The sequence below is a fragment of the Tursiops truncatus genome, chromosome 15 (assembly GCF_011762595.2).
Source record: "Tursiops truncatus isolate mTurTru1 chromosome 15, mTurTru1.mat.Y, whole genome shotgun sequence".
NCBI lineage: Eukaryota > Metazoa > Chordata > Mammalia > Artiodactyla > Delphinidae > Tursiops > Tursiops truncatus.
This window is the reverse complement of record NC_047048.1, coordinates 28,630,510-28,652,095: the sequence shown is the minus strand read 5'-3', so window position 1 is coordinate 28,652,095 and position 21,586 is coordinate 28,630,510. Positions and strand designations below refer to the sequence as shown.

Sequence of the window (21,586 nt, the reverse complement as noted above, 5' to 3'; positions counted from 1 at the left end):
ATATTCATGAAGGGGCTTCAGCAGAGGAAAATTCAACATAGAATTCCTCGACAAGAGTCCAAGCTTTAGCTGATTGAAATCAGGAGGGTCAACATCAGTCCATCCACCACCTGGGTGGGGGCCTTAGTTCCTACAGAAATCAAAGACTATCAGAATGTTACCTACCTCCCTTGAGGAAGAACTAGGATTCAGTTTTATTGCTGAACTATCGTTTCTTGACTACTTTTGCTTTGTTCCTGCACTTCTTCACTTCCCTTAAGATGATTAATTACTGAGACCTGTTCAAGGGCAAGTCTTGTGGTCAGGCTTAGATCACAAAATGGCTTAGGCCAAAAATGGCTCCTTTTATGTCAAGACAGCCACGCCTGGTGCTTTCTCCGGGGACCCACTATCCTATCTGCTTACAAATCCACAAGATCTTTCACAGCGTTATTGCCTGTGATAGCCAAAGACTGGAGACCATCGCCATGTCCTTCGTACGAGGTCGGGTGAATTACACAAAGGACATGTATAGCCACACAGTGGAGTTGTATGTACTATAGACAAAAAATGGGCCAGATCTGTAATATTTTGTTAAAGCAAAGAAAAAGCAGGATTCAGGGTGTTGCATGTTATCTGCCACCATTGTATGTTAAAAGATAGAAGAGAGAAAATACCCTTGTTAATGTATAGAACTCTCTGGAAGTGAAACAGGAGGGAAGGGGGCAGGGCACCACCTTTGAAAGAATGACAGCCCGAGGACATGACATAAACTGATTAGAACCAAATGGGTCCAAGATGGCGGACGAGTAGACTTCCACTAGACCTGGAGCCTCAGTGTACGCTCACTGTAACACATCAGCAAGCGAAATGACACACCCACAGACGCCATGACAGTTCCAAGGCCGACCACAAAGATCAAAAGTGGGCACTGGCCCAATTTCTGGAAATCCCCGCCCCTTCCACTAATACTCCTCCCACACATTAGCCTATAAAATTTCCCACCCCTATAAAAACTGACAACCCCATACCCTGGGGCCGGTCTCACCTTCTGAGATGGACCACACTCTGTCTGTGGAGTGTGTTTCTCTCTAAATAAATCCACTTCTTACCTACCACTTTGTCTCTCACTGAATTCTTTCTGCCATGAGACATCAAGAACCTGAGCTTCATTAAGTCCTGAAACCAGGTGAGTGATCTCAGTTGGAAGACCGTGGGTTTTGGCCGGGTTCGAGTCCCAGCATGTGGGTTCAAGTCCCACTGTGAGTTGCACGGTTTCAGAAGGACCCACCAGGAACTGGTAACAGTGGTTTTGTCTGGGGTAAAAAACTGGATGAGGGGCCAGAGGTGTAAGGGAGTCCATCTTCACTGTACTGATCTCAGAGAGGGAGAAGTGAGCCGTGTTGCTAAGCGAGATCTTAGTTCCCTGCCCAGGAATTGAACCTGCGTAGCCTGGATGAAAACCAGGAATCCTAGCCACCAGGCCAGCAAGGGCTAGAGGCCAGAAGCTATTCTTCCCTGGCTCTTGCCCCCAGTGAAAAATTTCATTTCTCATAGAGGCAAAAACTGTAAAAACAGGTACAAAGTTTATTATTAGAGACATAGCACAACAACTAGTGGGAGAGCACACAGAGAAACAAGTTTAGCTAAGGTAGAAGCAAGGCAGAGACGCACACCTAGAGAGAAAGGGCGTGGGCATCCTCCCTAATGAGGGGGAGCGCAGTAAGGAGGCGGTTAAGTCATTTATATAGGGCAGGAACTGACACAAAGGCATCTGGAAGAAGCAGGACTCATTATGGCCCCCAAGGAGCTTTCCTGCACACGTGTGGTGTCTCCCTTACCCCAAGGTGTTGGGGGGGGGGGGGGATATGTGATTGCTTGATCCTTTACTCAAACAGGGTTTTGCCCCTGTTCCTGCCATGACTGTTATATTAGGGCATCCACAAGAGACAAAGCCTGGCTGTTTACCCTGTTTCAGTGGTTACTTCCATTTTGGAGAGCAAACAGGAGGCTGATGGTAAATGCCTTACCGGGAGCCCACCTATCTCCTGTCTCAGGAAATGCAAACAGGAGGCTAGTTGTGAGTGTCCAGCCTGAAGCCCACTTTTCCTGCCCTATGAAATGTAAGGAGGCCAATTATAAATGCCTCGCCTGGAGTCCGTCTATCTCCTGCCTCAGTACCATTTGAATTTTGTTCTGGGGCATATGATGTTTATTCAAAAATAAATTGTTAGGACTTCCCTGGTGGCACAGTGGTTAAGAATCTGCCTGCCAATGCAGGGGACACAGGTTCAAGCCCTGATCCAGGAAAGATCCCACATGTCACGGAGCAACTAAGCCCATGCACCACAACTACTGAGCCTGCGCTCTAGAGGCCGTAAGCCACAACTACTGAGCCCACGTGCCACAACTACTGAAGCCCACACGCCTAGAGTCCATGCTCCACACCAAGAAGCCACCACAATGAGAAGCCCACACACCACAACGAAGAGTGGCCCCCGCTCGCCACAACTAGAGAAAGCCCACATGCAGCAACGAAGACCAAACGCAGCCAAAAAAGAAAGAAAATTTTAAAAATAAAATTTAAAAACTGTTTGTAAGTGAAAGGGCCAAGACGTCTGGATGCAATATTGGCAGCTCCCGAAGGATGAGGACACAGTGCTATCAGGGAAAAGAAATGTGAAAAGGTGTTTGGACGTTCTGCAGGTGAAAGTGGGGAGGCCCATAAAGGCCATGGATATGAAACACTTGAAAACCGACAGTATATCTTGTCAAGGGCGAAGCCCACCCCTCCCTCTAGTATTCCTCATCACAGGGTCAATTGTGATGAGAAAACAGCTGTTTTGAGTTGTTGCCTAATGCCCACTGGAAAAAAAATGCACAAACTAAAAGTTGCCAGTTATGTTTTATTGTGGGGACTTCACTAAGGGCTGTAGCCCAGGGCAGATAGCTCTGAGGAACTGTTTCAAAGAGGTAAGGGAAGAGCCAGGATATATAGGAGTTTTTGCTGAAGAAAACATGTAATCGAATATCAAAAGATTATTGCTAATCACCAAAAGCAGACATCTCAAATTAATGATTTTAGTGCTTTTCTATATATGGGAAGATGCAAGTCTGGGCTCACTGAAATTATTCCTTTGATATGCATCTTATCTAGGGCCAGTGTTGTAACAGGGAAGAAAAAAATTGACCCCATATTGGATCTGTTTCTTTTACTTTAACCTTTGTATTCTATTACTTTTGCTACAAGTTAATCATGAAAGGGATGTTGCCTATAAGCTTAAATTACAATGGCCCATCTCTGGGAACCCTGCTCCCTTGTAATGAGCCTTAAGCTATAACACCTTTGTTTATCTGGCAGTAAACCTCCTGACCAGGCCCACCTGTGAATGGCTGCAGGAAGAAAGAAATTAACAAGTCCCCTCTGGAGCCTGAACAGAACCAGAAATTGACCCTCTCCTTTTTTAGTATAAAAGAAGCTGAATTCTAACTCAGGGCAGATGGCTTTTGGATACTAGTTCACCATCTTCTTGGTCTGCTGGCTTTCCGAATAAAGTAAAGTTGCTGTTCCTTGCCCCCCAAAACTCATCTGTTGATTTATTGGCCTGTTGTGTGTGGAGCTGATTTTCTCCATCCTGAATTCCCCTCGGGGGCAGCTACAGTGGCTGATAGCTTGGCAGCGGGCAACATTCTCTGTTTAATGGAATAGCAGGCAACATTTTTTTTGTCCACACCAAACTTTTTACAGTATGACAACCCTGCTCACACCAGGAGTCCAGCCTTGTAGGATCTGAGTTTAGGATTCCCCTCCCCTACGCCCACCAACCCTGCCAAGCTCCTGCTTTGTTTCTCCCAGGGTGCTTTGAAAAATAACCACTTAAGAGTTGAGCGTGAGAAAAGTGAGTGGCCTTTGCCCCAACCACAGGCCGTAAGTCATAGGTGCTCACGGTCTATCTCCCAACCCCTCTGACCTGGGATGGAAGACTGCCCTCCCCACAGCTGACTGCAATATCACCTCCCCCACTGTTTCTGTCAATAATACATTTGTGACTTTACTTCCTTGGTGTGAAAGTACTGAAACTGTCCCTTTAATCAAAACGACCCTGGGGTTTTCACTTCCCTAAAGTGGGAGCTACCTGAGGACCCAAGTGGGTGGCTTGTGCCAATTTCAGGCAGTCACAATCTGCATATTCTAAATTCAATACACCAGCTCCACGCCACCCCACCCGCAGACATCATTGCACAATCAAAGATCCAGCAGCCCTTCCAGCTGATGTCCGGAGCGCGCGGCTTCAGCTTGCAGAGACCTGGCGAAGCTGCCTGGCGTCAGAGCAGCCAACAAGCCCAAAATGAAAGGAGCTACACTACAGTGGGGAAAGCGCTGACTCCCTTTGTTCCACTTCCCCCAGGGAACTGGCACCCGTGGAGGATCGGGGGATCAGCCCAGACGTGCGGCTTTTCTCACTTATTGAGGGAGCCTCCCAAAAAGTCTATGGCAGTTTTATGGACCCTGAGCTGGCGGGGGTGGGAAGAGGAGTGGAAGAGCATCTTCAAGGTTCCCCTCCTCCCCACCTATAGCACAGGGAGGCCTCAGCAGGGACACCTGAGCAGGGACACCTGAAGGAGACCACCGCCTGAGGCCTCAGATAAAAAGACCTAGGAATGCAGGTATGCAGAGCAGCGTTGGGGGGCTGGGCCCTCGTCTGCAACTCCCCTCAGAGGCTGCAATTCATTGGCTGTCACCAAACACGCCAGGGAGGGCAGCTGCCTTCCCCCTCCCCCGGCAGGGGTCGGGGGCTGCCAGGTACAGCCTTTGAAAGCACTTGGCCAGGCCTGAAAAAAATCACACTTAGGTTTCTCGAGGACCCTGAATCCTCAGCCCAGGGCCCGCTGAACAAGGCCATTCATCATTCTCACTTGGCCCAGGAATGAGGGCATCTGTACCTCGGGTTTGCCCAGCACAACCCTGCTTCACGTGTGTTGCCCGGTATAATCATACATAGCAGCCCCTTTCATCCTCCAAAGGTCCAACCTTGCTTTGCTACCATAATAAAAGATTTTCAAAGAACACGGAAGGAAACTAATAATCATTTTACGGACAAAGGGCGCACAGCTAATTCTTTCTTGAACAGCCACTACAATGAGTAGCCATTTTAGAACCATGAATTCCTTAGAAAAAGGTAGCTATCAACAGACAAACGGATAAACAAGATGGGATATACCCATACAACAGAAGACCATCTGACCGTCCAAAGGAACGAAGTACCAGTACATGCTACAACATGGATAAACCTCGGAAACATGCTAAGAGGAAAAAAGCCAGACGCAAAAAAAACACACACTATACGATTCCATTTATATGAAATGTCCAGAGTGGGAAACTCCAGAGGCAAAATAGATTAGCGGTTGCTTAGGACTCGCGGGTGGTGAGGTGGGGTAGATGGGTGGATGATAACTAAAAGGTATGGGGTGTCGTTTGGGGGTTGATGAAAATGTTGTAAGAGGGGTTGTAGTGATAGTTGTAAAATTCTGTGAATATACTAAAAAACTACCGAATTGTACACTTTAAATGTGTGGATGGCATGGTATGTGAATTATAGCTCAATAAAGCTATTACCAAAACAAAAAACAAAAAAACACATAAGTTCTTACCTAGAAGCCCTTTTTCAGTGGCTGTTTACGGAGGAGATTCTACAGTGGAGTCTGAGCACGTCTCTATATTTGGAGGCCTGCTTCTCCCAGAACCTTCTCCCCCGACGCCCGCTACTCACAGACCCACCAGCCACTGCGCCGGCGCCTCAGCTTTATATTAACCTGCTTCCAAGCTCCACCGCCTCCAAACAGACACACCTGCCCAATATTCCATTCACATCCGCTGCAAGGTAATAAGTGAGCTCACGTGAGGACTATAAATCATGCCCAAGCATTCATTTGCTCCTGCTTCCAAGGAATGGGCTCCAGTAATCATGACCCAGGGAAGAAACCCTTCACCTTGGGTCAGTGAAGGTAAGAGAGTCACTGTAAACGTGGCATTCTCGGGCCAGCCAGGGAGGGAGGCGGCCCCCATGACCCCCCCTGTGAAAGGAATGCGGGGGCTTTCAAATGACTGCAGAGGTGGCTTCATCCCCATGGTAAGCCAGTCGTGCTGACACAAATGCTCACACCTGGCGGCAGACGGCAGGAAGGGGACCCAGGTGCCAGTTCTTGTGGTTTAGTCTCCCTGCTTGGCTCTTCTGATCCTGCTTATCAAAGCTGGACACTGCCCAGTCCTAACTGAGACTCTTGGATGCCAAGCCTGTGTCTTGATGGGTCTCCTGGCTCGCCCAGGAGTTTGCCTCTGATACCCCCAGAAAGCCAGCCCCTGGAACGTTCCAGCATGTTGGGGCATGTTCCAGAGCCTTCTCTCTGATCTGCCCATGTCCCAGCACAGACGTTTAGAGCTGGAAGGATCAGCCTGCCTCTTTTTAGAGAAGAGAGGACCTCAGCCCGGGAAGTTGAAATGATATGCGTTGGCCACACGGCAGGTTGCGCGCCCCAGGCTCAGTCAGGTTCTTAATGGAACTGCCTTCAGTTCTTTTTGCTTCTCAAATTCATCAAGCTCACACTGCATACTAACTCTCACCCAGCATCGTACCAGTTCCAAAGACAATAGTACTGATGTCCAACCCTCAAAGTCTACTCTTGCTTTTAAAATATTTATTTGTATGTTATGTTCTTATTATACTTGTTAATGGTTATGACCTCATTTAAAGGTCCAATTTACGCTGCATTCACAATTCACTCCACCCCCCATCTTACCAATTGTCACAGTAAATTATACAAACTGGCACTTTTTTTTTTTTTTTTTTTTTTTTTTTTTTTGCGATATACGGGCCTCTCCGGTTGCGGAGCACAGGCTCGGGACGCGCAGGCTCAGCGGCCATGGCTCACGGGCCCAGCCGCTCCACGGCATGTGGGATCTTCGCGGACCGGGGCACGAACCCGTGTCCCCTGCATCGGCAGGCGGACTCTCAACCACTGCGCCACCAGGGAAGCCCTGGCACTGTTTTTTAATTGAGGTGAAACTCATGTAACATAAAATTAACCGCTGTAAAGTGGACAATTCAGTGGCATTTAGTACATTTCACGACGTGGTGCAACCACCCCCTCTATCTCGTTCTGGAACATTGTCATCACTCCCAAAGGAGAACCCATGCCCATTAGGCAGTCACTGCCCATCTCCGCCCACCCCCGGCAACCACCAATCTGCTTTCTGTCTCTATGGAGTTATCTATTCTGGACATTTCATTTTAATGGAATCATAGACTACACTGCCTTTGTATCTGGCTTCTTTCATCTACACCCTGTTGTCAAGGTTCATCCACGTGGTAGCAGGGATCCGTGCTCCATTCCTGTTTATGGAAATGGGCATATTTTACATGTTAACCACATGCTTGGATAGTGAGGGACACCCCAACTCCCAAACACGGGAAATGTTGGCTTCAACCCATGTAGTTATCCCGGGGGTTCTCAGTGGGGCCATTTTGTCCCCCGGGAACATTGAGCAATGTCTGGAGAATTTCGGGTTGTGCTGAATGAGGCATGTGCTTGTGGTATCTGGTGAGTAGGGGCTAAGGATGCTGCTCGACATCCTATGATGCACAGGACAGCCCCCACCCAGGAAAAGACCTGGACCAAGGCGCCAATAGTGCCGAGGTCGGGGCCCCTCCCCCGGCCTGACTTCAGTTCCTTCTCTCTGGCTGATCTGGCCCCAGGCCATGTGGGACAGCATTTCTCAAACTCACCTGCTTTTAGGAACCACCTAGGTGCTTTTATATAAAAATGCATATTCCTGGGTCCCCTCCCAGGCCTTCTGAACCCAAATCTCCTGGCAAAAGGCCCAGAAATCTATGTTTAACAAGCCCAAGGTGTATTTTAGGACAAGAAGTCCTCACTGTGCTGTGAGTCGCCTGGTAGCCCTGTGTAACTCACACTGATTCTGTGTCTCGTTATTTTTATTTTTATTTTTTGGCCATACCACGCAGCACGTGGGATCTTAGTTCCCAGACCGGTGCCCCCTGCAGTAGAAGCGCTGAGTCTTAACCACTGGACCGCCAGGGAAGTCCTTCTTCATTATTTTATCTGTAAAACGGCAAAGATGTTTTTCTTTTCCATCTGGAAGAGTTCTTGGCAGGATTGGTGAAGACAATAGGAGATGAAATTCTTATTTAAATTCCCCAAGAGCAAGGGGGCTGTCTCCTTACACATTACACACCCAATAAACATTTATTGAAAGAAGGGAGGCACGATTGAGTCTATCACGTCAATGGTAGACCAGGGCCTGCAACCTGGAGCCATGTGAGGACTTCCCTGGGCCCCTCCCTCCTTAAAAATATATTCAAAAGTGTATTTTAAGGCTGCGTTGATACAAAGAGGAATATAATCCAGGTTGGATTCATTATTATATATTCATTATTATTTTATTCAGTCTTTTCCCTCCTCATTAAAAAAATTAAAAATCAAGCATTTCCCTGGGTCCCTAAAAATATCAGGGGCCCCAGGTGCCCAGTGGGGAAATCAGCCCCAGGCTTTGTTGCAGCCTGGGAGATTCTGATCCAGTTGGTCTGGGGTGTGGCCAGATCGGCAGTTTTATAAATGCTCCCCCAGCCCAGGCTGAATGCGGGCCAGGCCTGGCCCTGCTGTGGAGGTTTCAATAAGTCTTTCCAAACCGGAGTCACCCCCTACCATGGGGAGTGATGACAAGGTCGGGGAGGCCAGGGTGTCCACACACACACAGTATTCCAAGCAGCTTACATGTAGAGAGTGGAAGAAGAACGATCATTCTCACCCCTTAGTCCCTGAGGTCAGCTAGGTGACAGCCGTTCCCCCGCTGGGGTGGTTGGCCTGAGGTCCCTGGAGGCCTCCCAAGCTGAGGGACTGAAGCCGCCTTCAGGGAGCGCTGGAGGGAAACGCAGCTCCAAGTAGCTCTGTCGCTTCTCTTTCTCCTGCAAATACCCAGGGACACACACACACACACACACACACAGCCACTCACAGTGGCTACAGAGACACACATCACAGACACCTAGAACCATCCCTCAGCAAACATCCACAGACACACCCAGACACACACACAAGTCCAGACCCCCGTGTACCCTCACAGAGGCTGTGCACCAACACACACACACACACACACACACACACACACACACACGTATGCTCACACACGAGATCTGGTCATTGATGAAGGCCTGAGCTAATCTAAGACTTTGGGACAGGGACTTTCCTGGGGTCCATGGTTAAGACTCTGCACTTGCAGTGCAGGGAGCTCGGTTTCAATCCCTGGTCGGGGAACTAAGATCCCACATGCCGCATGACGGGGCCCCCTCCCCAAAATTAATTAATTAAAAAAATAAGACTTTAGGACAGAGGGCAGGAAGAAGATAAAGTGAGGAGGAAGATACCTAGTTAGAAAAACAACAAGGTAGGGAAAGGTAAACCAATACAACCACAACTTATGTGTGAATTTTAAAAAGTAAACAAAAGAATATAACAAAACAGAAACAGACTCACGGACGTAGAGAACAAACTAGTGGTTACCAGTGGGGAGAGGGAAGTGGGGAGGGACGAGATAGGGGTAGGGGATCAAGGGGTACCAGCTACTAAGCATAAAATAAATAAGCTACAAGGATATACAGGACAGCACAGGGAATGTAGCCAACATTTTATAATAACATTAGATGGAGTATAATCTATTGAATCACTATGTTGTTCACCTGAAACTAACTGTAAATCAACTATATATACTTCAACTAAAAAAAAAAAAAAAAAAGACAGGCCCTCAGCGAAACTAGGGAAAGAATCCCTAAATCACATCATCACAGGCAGCAGTGATCAGATTCAGCTGATGAAGCCGATGAATTCAGAGCCTCCACCCGCCACCCCTCCCCCACACCCTCCCCTACAGCTGCTGGGAGCTCCTTGTTGTGCTAAGAGTTTCAAGTTCAAGCATGTGCAGAAAGGGGAGACCTCAACCCACCACCTCCCCATCAGGCTTATGATAAGCTTTTATTTTTTTCTACTACTTTGATTTCAGAGCAAGAAATGCAAATTATGGCTTAGAAAACAACCCTAAAGAGCTATAAGCATTTTTTTACCATATGCTCCCTTCCCGGTTCTCTCTGCTGGGACAGGCCCCAGCCCTAGAACAAAGCAAAAAAAACAATCTCCACTGAAAGAAAAAGTGATTGTCAAATGTTTCACTTTCCCTTTCTCCCCAGTGTCCTTGCTGGGGATGCTCAGATGAGCTCAGGTTGGAGAGGGGATCACCGGCAGACGCCTGGGAAAACCCTGTGGCCCGCCAGGCAGATGGAACAATTTCTACTGACCACACCCACCTGGAATCCACCCACTTACTTGAAGTCAGCCTTGTCCTTCCTGCTTATCAACAGGAAATCTGGGGACAAGAGCTAGAGTAAAGGATTAGGTTTCACTCTTCCAAAGAAAATGGAAGGCGTCCTGGGATTCCCCCCAGAGAGGGAGACAGAACAAATGAAATCACATAAAGACACAGAACAGAAATGAACTTTCCTAACACAGTTTTCAGACTCATCAGGCAGTGAAACCTAAAGGCCACCCCCTAAGCAGGTGAAAACATCAGAATGACTTGATAATTTGAAAGGATGAGGTGCCCCTCCCCCAAAATACAATCACTACAAAAGTATCTGGCTACCCTGCTTGCACACTCCCCCTGTAGCTGATATACTGAGCTTGCAGCATTCATTTTGCCACAGTCCCCACCACTCCCTATCATCACACACTAGTCCTACTTCACTCACAAATGTCACCTGCTGACCCTTTAGGCAGCTGGTTTTGTCATTTCGCCTTGTTGAGGCTCCTGAAAGATCCTCTGATCCAGCCTAGAAAATTGAGGCCCAGGGGCTGGAGAGGAGAAGGGGTCACACTTCAAGTGGGGTCACACGACTACAGAGGAGGCAGATTTGGGGTGGGGACCAGGTTGCTTGACTCCTGTCCGGTTGACTTCCTATGACCCCAGGCTTCTTCCCGTGTGAATTGTTCAGAATTTATTATCGTGCCTGACACCAAAAGTGACTCTCTGACCTTGCTGTCAGTCTACTCCCAAACAGGTGTGCATTAAAACACGGGGCAAAAACAAAAAATAAAACAATGAGGGGCATAGGGTCTGAGACATAAAGGCTGGAGCCGTTGGGGGCCAGGACGCTTATTAATTTGAACGCTATTGTATTCTCTTTCCCAATTCTGCTTCACTAATTCAGCAAAACCAAGTCCAGGAAAAGTATAGCAAAACCTCAACAGCAATGCTCTAGGAATGCGAACTTCCTGGGGATTTTTCACTTTCTGGTTAACAAGGGTGATCTGGACGTCCTTTTTTTGTTTTTAAACTTTAGAATCGCAGGATGTTTCTTGAGTGAATGGATGAAGGAATAGGTGGAGCTCGCGAGGGCCTCAGAAGGTGATACTTTCAACCCCCCATTTTTTCAGAAGAGAAGGCCCAGAGAGGCACAGTGACTTGCTCACAGTCACACAGCAAGTTAGAGGTGGAGCCGGTACCCTGTTCGCTTCAGAACTTCCAGACCTGTTGCAGGAAACCCTCAGCCCACTTTCTTCCCCCTGGTTAAGGAGAGCTGAGGGGTCAGACTGAGCCTGTCTTTGCTGTCGATGACTTTGAAGGGCCGAGAGTTGTACCATCTGGTCTGGGAATGAAGGTGGCTATGGATTAGGACACACAGGCCTGGCACCGAGCACCTGTGCTGGGCACTGTGGCTCCAGCAGGGATTCCGCCTGACCGAGTCCTGCCTTCACAGAACTCACAGCCACAGCTGTCTGTCAAACAACCCAGGGAAAACAGTTCTGTTTCACTGAGGAGTCAAATGAGATTTTAAAAAATGGGCTTCAAATGGACACTCATCTCTTGAAAAGGTGAATTTGCGAGGTCTTCTTTTACGCAACAGCTGGATCAGAAGGGGCACCGGGGTCTGAATTCCCTGAAGCTGAGCTCCGCCTGCTCCACGGGGACCCCTCCACCCTCCTCTCTGCCTGAGCAGCATCCCCAGGCCCTGCTGCAACCCGGGCTTCTGCCCCAGGTCTGTTCGCTGAACCACATCATGTCCCCTCACCGCTGAAATCCACTAGCGGCTTCCGAAATCTTTCCCAGCTTCATTGACATGTAAGCAACGAATTGCAAACTGCACATATTTAAGAAGTACGGTATGATCAGTTTAACATATGTGTCCAACCAACAAGCCACAGCCACTAATCAAGATAGTGAATGAATCCATCACCCCCAAAAGTTTCCTCGCCCCCTTGGTCATCCCTCCCTCAACCAGGCACACACTGATTAGTTCGTGGTTTCTAGAATTTCATATAAATGGAATCATACACCGTGCGCCCCTTTTTTTGTCTTGCTTCTTACACTCAGCATATTTGTTCTGAGACTCGTCCATGTTGTCGCATGCATCAATAGTTGGTTCCTTTTTATTGTTGAGTAGTCCACTGTCTTTCCCATTGTGAGCTGAATAAAACTCAGGCCTCTGACTGGCGTTCCACAAACCTGCACCGTCTGCCCTCTGCTCCCCGCCACAGCCTCAGCTCCTCCTCATTTCTCCACTCACTATGTGCTGACCGTCCTCTATTTTTCTCAAGACACCAAGTTCTGCCTGCCCCAGGGCCTTTGCACTCACTGTCCCCACTTCCTGGAATACTCTGTGTGTGTGTGGATTCAGCTTGTCATTCAGGTCTGAGCTCAAATGCCACCTCCTCAGTGAAGCCTGCCCTGGCCGCTCTACCTCACCTCCCAACTCTGTGACTGTCCCGTTACCTTGTTTTACATACTTCACAGAACTTATCACCACCTGAAATCCACAAGAGCAGGATGAATGAATGAATGAAACTATAAACAACCCATTTCTGTCATGATGTTTAGGTGTAGGTTAAAAACTCCAGTACGATCCCAATAAGACAAAGACGAAATTATCCATCAACTACAGAGTTTGAAGAAACCTCAGAACATCTAGTTAGATGTCCAGACTTGAGCCAAGTAGTGCATTTAATTCCCACTTCAGGAAGCAATAACTAAAGAGCAGAACCCTCCTCAGACTCAAACCCAGCTCTAGGGCTTTGTTCACTCTTACTGCCTGCCATCTTATACTCAAAAGGCCCAGCTTCATCCCACTGAGATGATCCCAGAAATTAGACCCTTTTGCCCCCAGGATCTGTTTCCTGGGACACCCCCCCCACCTCCACATTCTCCCTCAGTTGTGGGTTTGATGATGCCCACCTCATGGCCCACACAAGGGTCAGTCAACCTGGAACATGGGTTCTATTTATCATGTCATTTTATGGAAGTGGAAAGTGAGGCCCAGAGGGGTTAAGAATCCCACCCATAGTCACACAGTGAATACATGGCTGAGGCAGGATATAAGACCAGGTGTGTGACCTTAGGGTCTGAACCGCTGACCCCAGCCTCCCAAATAAGAGAAGAGCTATTGTTTAGAGTGGACCTAGAGTTCAAGAGGGATCTTGTAAGGCCATTGGCCAATCACCCCCTGCAGAGTAGTCTAAAGGAACAGAGGACCCCATAGCCTTACTCTCCAAGCAGCTGACCTGGGGGGACAGCATTTCTCTGTTCTCTGCTAACAAATAGCAGTAATAATAATAATAATTGGAGATAACATCTTCAATGCTTGCGAGATGCCTTACAAACACGCTCTCGGAACGGAACTCCTTCATGTGTAGGGGACTTACTGTACGCTGTTTTCCTGCACTTTTCCCTCCTGGTTTGTAACAGGTTGGAAATGTTTTCTTATTTGGTGTCTCTCTCTCCCCTTCTACCATCAATTCCATGAGGGAGAGGACAGTGTTTCCCACTTTACTGTTGTATCCCAAGCTGGGCATACAGGTAAACAAAGGACAAACAGTTGAACACCCCTCCACTCAGAGGGGCCGAGATGCACCATCCACCCCTCCTCATTTTTCAGGCTCAGTGGGACCCCCAGAGGATTGAATGGGGTTCAGATCAGCTGAGGAGTGTGGGCAGGACGGCGGGGGGAGCAGGTCTTCCCGCTCCAAATCCAGCTCTGTTGCCACCAGGCTGTTCCAAACAGCTCTCACTGCAGAAGAGGGCAGAATTCTCCAGGGCAGGGCAGTTCCAAATGGTAGCCTGTGCCAGATGTGGCTTTACAATAGGACACATTTCTTTGAGAAGCCATCGGGCAGCTCCTGAAAGAGTTAAACTGAATTACCATGTGACCCAGCGATTCCACTTGTACGTATATACCCAAGAGAACTGTAAACATACTCTCACATAATAACCGGTAAACAAATGTTCACAGCAGCCTTATTCACAATCACCAAAAGGTGGAAATGACTCAAATAGGCCATCCATAGATAAAGGGATAAACAAAATGTGGCATGTCCATACAATGGAATATTATTCAGCCACTAAAAGGAATGAAGCCCTGACACATGCTGCACTGTGGAGGAACTTCAAAAACATGATGCTCAGTGAAACAAGCCCGACACAAAATGTCACATATTATGATTACGTGTATATGAAATGTCCAGAATAGATAAATCCAAAGAAACAGAAGGAAATTGGTGGCTGCCAGGTGCTGGGGGAGGAGGAATGACTAGTGGCTGCTTAATGGGTGTGGAGTTTTATGCTGGACTGATGGAAATGTTTTGGAACTCGATACAAGTGATGGTTGCACAACCCTGTGAATCCACCAGATGTCACTGAATTATACACTTTAATGTTACATGATGGAGGTTGAGATTGACATATACACACTACTGTATATAAAATAGATGATCAACAAGAACCTACTGTATAGCATAGGGAACTCTACTCAATATTCTGTAATAACCTATATAGGAAAAGAATCTGAAAAAAAATAGATGTATGTATATGTATAACTGAATCACTTTCCTATACAAGTGAAACTAACACAACATTGTAAATCAACTATACTCCAATATAAAATAAAAATTAAAAAAAATAACGTTACATGAATTTTAGCTTAAAACAAAGAATAAAGAAGACACCAGAAATGTTGGCAGTGTAGTTCTAGGCCCAGTGCTCACTTTTCCCGGGCAGGGCTGTGTCTGGTATCCAAGCTATACAATGCCTTGAATACAGCAGGAGTCAATCAGTGGTACATGAAAACCACAGATGTGCCAGACCAGAGGTTCCCAGATGTCGCCCTTGGCACTCACTTTGCACTGTGAACCCCCTGTAACAGAGCAATCTTCCCAGGACATACCCTCATGTCCTCTGCCTGCCTCTTGTATATAGAAAAACTTTGGCCAAGGAATACATTTAATCAGAGAAGCGAGAAAATACAGAAGCAAAGGAAAATAATCAAACAAGACAAAATATTGGGTTGGCCAAAAAGTTCGTTTGGGTTTTTCCATGATGTCTTATGGAAAAACCCAAACGAACTTTTTGGCCAACGCAATAATAATAGTTTAGCCATTAAATGAAGTCAAGGACCTTTAGTTTCTCCTCAACGGCTATCAATAATATTCCGAGCCATATCCTTTGAGCTGTTTTGCAGATACTAAATAAAACCCCCACCAGGTGGGTTAACTACATGATGACCAGACTGCAGCCGTCACATAAGCTGCTCCATCTTACACAATCCTGAGAACTGGCCTCATAACAAACCGACCCTGGAATTAAAGATGAACTGTACCTAAAACAACCGTGATGACGCTGATCAGGCCACCGCACGACTAATTTCAAAGGGATTGTCGGAGCTGACTGTGCTGTTCTGCATGTAGCCCCCTCCCCCAACCCAGAAACACCCCCTTAAAAGCTCTTGCCCCCGATTGACAGTGGGGAGTTGGTTCTTTGGGTCATGAGTCCACCTTCTCCCCAGGATTACCAGATTCCTCAATAAAGCTATCTTTACTTTTACCCAACACGTGTCTCTCAGTATTGGATTCTTGAGCAACGAGCAGCCAAAGCTGAGCCCGGTAACACCCCCCCCCAACACATATACAACTATATAAACACAGGTTTCACAAACAATACTGTGCTCTCTGATGACACTGATGTTGGACACACGAGCTACATTGATTTTGCCCATTTGGGAAACCAGGTACAACATCACTGAGACACTGCAGTACTAAGAACAGTATAGGCACTTACATGTATGGCACATCCAAAGGGATATTATCTGAATAGTAAAGAAATGAACTACCCAGCCATGAGAAGACATAGAGAACCTTAAATGCGTATTGCTAAGTGAAAGGAGCCAATCTGAAAAGGCTATGATTCCTGTATATATGTTTCCAACTCTGCATGATTCCAACTGCATGACATTCTGGGAAAGGCAAAACTATGGAGCCAGTCAGATCAGTGGCTAGGGGCTAGTGGGGAGGGAGGGATGAATAGGCAACACATAGATTTTTAGGGCAGTGAAATTATTCTGTATGATGCTATGATGGTGGATACATGTCATTATACATTTGCCCAAACACACAGAATGAGGCAGTCCAGTGGTTAGGACTCAGGGCTTTCACTGCTGTGGCCCCGGGTTCAATCTCTGATCGTGGAACTAAGATCCCAAAAGCTGAGAGGCATGGCCAAAAAAAAATAAATAAAAATAAAGAAACACACACACAGAGAAATGTACAACTCCAGGAGTGAACGCTAACGCCAACTATGGACTTTCGATGGTGATCAGACGTCAATGCAGGTTAATCAATTGTAACAAATGTAGGGGATGCTGATGATGGGGAGGCCGTGCATGTGTGGGGACAGGGGATGTATGAGAACTCTCTACCTTCTGCTCAATTTTGCTATGAACTTAAAACTGCTCTAAAAAATAATTTAAAAGGGGAAAAAAAAGGTATTTCAACGTGTGAACACTTTCCTAATACTGCAGAGAACAGTCACAAAACAGTTAAACACACTAGACTGTATACTTGGCCATGAACTTTTTTTTTCCTTCTTTTTTTAAATCTTTCCAAGCCTCAGATTCTTGTTTCTTTAAAATTCTTAAGACAAAAAAAAAAAAAAAAAAAAAAAAAAAAACCTCCGGGTTTCTCTCTTTCATCGCCCTTGCTGGATCTACTTTCAATTCACTGGTGTGCCCATGAAAAACAGACAACTCATTATAAACATCTGAGTCATAAATGCAGGAGATAACTTTAATAGGATCCAAAATGCAAATCAGAATTCTGTTAGTAAAATTCCAACGTCTACACTTACTCCTAAACAGAGATCTTTGAGCTCAAAATTCAGAGAAGGATTTTAATATCCCAAACACGAGAGGTTTGTTACTGGGGAGAAAACTGAGGCCAAATTGTGTGTGAGTATATGAAGCCACATTTATAAATAGTTCAGGGCCCAATAGAAGTGTTCTCGGTAGCAACTGGGAAGCCAGTTGTCCCAGAGAAAACATTTTCATGGGTAATGTTGTGGTCAGCCAGGAATCAGTCATGTGCTCAAAGTTGGCTTAAACAGATGCAAAAACTGAATTCTTTTTGATAACAAGACACAAGCCAACACTTGTATGTGTACAAGGCCTAGATGGACTAACAGTGTGTAAGATACACAGCCATTTTGGGTTTGAAATTGGTAAATATTCTTCTTTGAGGTCCAAGTAGATATAAAATAAAGCTCTCGCATTAACTGAATGTGATTCACTGTTTGCAACAAACTCCAAAGTCCCCAACAAACAGGGGAAGAACAAAAGAGCCTTTTAATTTGTAAAAATATATGAATAAGCCCGTATTTCAAAGAATAAAATAGAATATCTGACGAACACTTCATGCTCCAGGCATCTGATGTTATTTTTAAAGTTTCCCAGAATACATATATATATATATATGTATGTTACGGTCCTCGAAATAGGGCTCTTGTTTTGAAGACTCTGCATATGTAATTGATAACAGCTTGAGACCATTTATATGCCACCATCTGAGCAAAACTGCTAAATATGCATGGCCTTCAATTTTGTCAAATGCAAGAAAAACACATGCTCAGGATCGGCTGAGGGGCAATTTCTTAAGACCAGAAGTTAGGGTTTAAATGACAAAGTCGCACCAAGGTGGCATGATTTTCCGGCACCTTCCAAAATGAAGCTTTATCACCAGGTAGGAAAAGAGGATGACATTCATATTCCCGGCGAGTTACAATGCCCTCCTTCTAGCATCTCGCATCTACCCGGATCAATTAACAAAGCATGTTTTGTTCGGAGCATGAATGAGGACGGCTTTCTTCTGCGCATTTTATTAAAATTTGAAAGCTATGGCTTGCTGCCACTGATGACGCCTATTGGGTTCCAACAGCCTAATGTTCAAATATGACTCGCTAGCTATCCACCCAACTCAACATCGGTCATCTTGACATCGGGGGATATTCAGCAAGTCTGTAGTTTTTTATCATGAAGGATTTTCTACCGTTATGGAACAAATAAAGGGTTCTTTGTACCAATGGCTGGAAACACAACATGAGACCTTTCTTCACACCGTAAGAATTGATGAATAGTTCACAGAGTGAACAAAAGACTTTATTTTTGAAAAGCAGATAACACCAAAGTACTATGTAGTATCCATAGTCATTGCAAAAATAATTACTGGAACTTCCGAAACATCAAACGAATAAGCTGAATCAATGGGTTATGACTATAATTTTGAACCAATATACAGATTTTCGATCAAGGCCTAGGCTTGATTTCTACATAATATTATTCACATGCATTCCCTGTGTCTATTTAGTATCAAAATGGGGACTCTTGAAAGTCGAGCCCGGCTTTGTCTTGATTTCAAAGATGACACAGCAGCGCACAGAGAACTCTGGCTTGCTGCTTCAGTCCTAGAAATCATGTCTTCAGATGTTATACAACAAATTGATTTCTGAAAAATAAAATCCAGACTTCAGATGCCTTTGAAACAGTCAGGTCCCCACACTTTTCAGCACCATGATACTCAGACGTGCTCAAACACGCTTTCCTTCGTCTTTCCACATATCCACCAGGAACCCAAAAGGGGACCCGCTTTAAGAGTTCCATTATGGAGGTCTTTAGGAACAACACTAAACCCAAGTAAAGGCAGTAGACGAAATTATCCCCGTTACTTTTTCTGTTAAGGAAAAAAAAAAAAAAAAGTGAGAGTGCATTGGCAAATGGGAAAATGATACCAGTCATACGTATGGTTAGGGAAAACAGTTCTATAAATCCCTCCTTTCAAAATTATGTTCAAAGGTGTTTAAGACCAAAAGGAGGTCACAAAAACTGTTAATACAAACAATTCCTCTACCAAAAAAAAAGCTCTTTGTGGAAAGTGGCTGAGGATCTGGTCCAAAGAAGGCAGATCAGTGAAAAGATCCGGCCTTCTATTCCTAGCCTGCGTTTATGACCTCATGGCTATGCGTCTGATGGGTGTGAATAACCCCTCCCTGTACTTAAAAATGAATTAAGAAATTAAAGTGAATTTGTGTGCTATTTAAAGGCCTGCAGTTACAGAATCTGAGAGCCAAGCCCTTAGACTGTAAGGCAAGATTTTTGTCATCAGAAGTGGAAACAGATGGCTAGGACGGTAGGCACTAAAGGTTGGTTCAGCCGTTCTAGGGCCAGAACAGTTTAAAAACTAAGGCAATCTGGGGCTTCTCAGTTTGAGACCACCAAGAGAAAGGCCCACTGAGGCCAAAAAATCAGTGGCAAATCACCAGAAGATACTCAGGACAATGGTCACAGCTGGATGGGGTGACTTGGGGTCACAGACGGGGAGGCAGGAAACCCTTGAACCAGCACTCAAGGAGAATGTCTTTGCATGTCCTGTGCACGACACGAAGCAGCAATTTCTGGGGTTTGGAGGTGTGTTATTTTTGCGATATTTTCCCCCCAAGAGAAGACACGAAGGTGGAGACCCTGGAGAGATGAGACCACCAAAATGGAGCCTTCACCAGGGGTGGGGCTGGGTGAGAGTCGGAAAGGCCTTCCTGCAGCACACGGCTCCCTTCAGGTCTGGCTGAGTCCTACAAACGCTTGTAGGTGCCCAGGAGAGCTTTGCAGTTGGGACAGTAGTGGTCCACATCCTGCAGGGCGTCCACACAGAAAGGGATGAAGCAGCAGCCCACGACGCACCTAGAACAAAAAAGACCACACGTGGAGAGCGTTACAGACTGTAGTCGTTTGGATGACAGCCGCCAACAAGATATGTCGGAGTCTTAATCCCCGGAACCTAGAAATGTGACCTTATTTGGAAAAAGGGTCTTTGCAGATATAATTAAGGATCCCAAGATGGGATCTTCCTGGATTATGAGGGTGGGCTCCTTAAACTCCAAGACAGGGATCCTGATAAGAAGAGAAAAGGACACACAGAAATACAGAGAGGGACAAAGCCCACGTAAAGACAGAGGCAGAGACTGCAGTGATGCAACCACAGCCAAAGAACACCCGGACTACCAGAAGCTAGAAGAGACAAGGAAGGATTCTGCCCTTAGAGCTTTTGGAAGGAGCATGGCATCTTGATTTTGAACTTTCGGCTTCTAGAATGGTGAGAGAATAAATTCCTATTGTTTTAAGCCACCAGGTTTGTGGTAATTTGTTATGGCAGCCCTGGGGAACTAAGACCCCAGCCATTGCCAAGGCTGCCCCCACGGACAGACTGCTCTGCGTGTATTATCAAGTCTTGGGACACGTAGGCATCTTTCAAAGTGTTAGATTGGAATTGGTGAATTTCTTTTGTAAAGGGCCACAGAGTATGTATTTCAGGCTACATGGGTCTTGTTCTGTCACTGGAGCATGAAAGCAGCCACAGATAATCCGTAAATAAAGGGCGTGACCTGTTCCAATAGAACTTAAAATAGGCTGGATTTGGCCCCGGGGCTGTAGTTTGCTGACTCCTGTCTTGGACTGATCACTTTTCCATACAGACAGCCTGCTTCTCACAGCAACAATCATATAAATTTCCTCAAATCACGTCTCTTAACCTACATAATCCATCATCAGCGCACGCAGGCAGGACCTCCATACAGCCTGAGGTGTAAGAAGAAATATATTTGGTCTTTGGTTCTCGGCACAGAGCTCCAAAACCCGTGGAACGTCCTGAGTGACAGGAGTGTCTTCTGTTACTCACAAAGAGCCCCTTTCAATCACACCTGAGTTTATGCTACTGAGGTGACTAGGGCGGGTCCCTAGACAGGCTTGGGATGGGCTGGTCACCAGAAAGACCAAGTGACTAGAGGGCTGGAACTTTCAACCTCGACTACAGACCTCTGGGGTGGAATGGGGGGGATGATGATTGGGTTATAAAAACACTTGAACAGCTAATTTGGAGAGATTCTGGGTTGGTGAATCCGGCATTTATGTGCCGGAAGGGTGGTGTACCCCAACTCCAAGGGGACAGAAACTCCTGCACTCAGGACCTATCTGGATCTCGCCCTGTTACCTCCTCACCTAGCTGTACATCTGTCTGTCTCCTGTATGATAAACCTGTAAATGTAAGTAAACTGCCATGCTGAGTTCTGTGAGCCATTCATTCTAGCATATGATCAAACCCGAAGAGGGGATAGCAGGACCCCTGATCGGTCAGAAGTTCAGGGGACCTACGACTTGTGCCTGGCATCTGAAGTGGG

General features: G+C 46.3%; 2 protein-coding genes across 2 annotated transcripts in view; both read right to left on the bottom strand.

Moving 5' to 3' along the window:
• LOC101325118 (uncharacterized) overlaps nucleotides 1-21,586 on the bottom strand; it is a 288,914-nt gene that overhangs the window by 158,991 nt on the left and 108,337 nt on the right. The gene's annotated exons all lie outside the window — the stretch shown is intronic.
• The window catches only part of LITAF (lipopolysaccharide induced TNF factor), a 30,597-nt gene continuing 27,511 nt past the window's right edge, over nucleotides 18,501-21,586 (bottom strand). Inside the window, exon 4 of the mRNA XM_033841302.2 lies at nucleotides 18,501-20,093. Coding sequence (XP_033697193.1) covers nucleotides 19,985-20,093 — 109 coding nt within the window. The 3' untranslated portion in view covers nucleotides 18,501-19,984. The remainder of the gene's footprint in view (nucleotides 20,094-21,586) is intronic.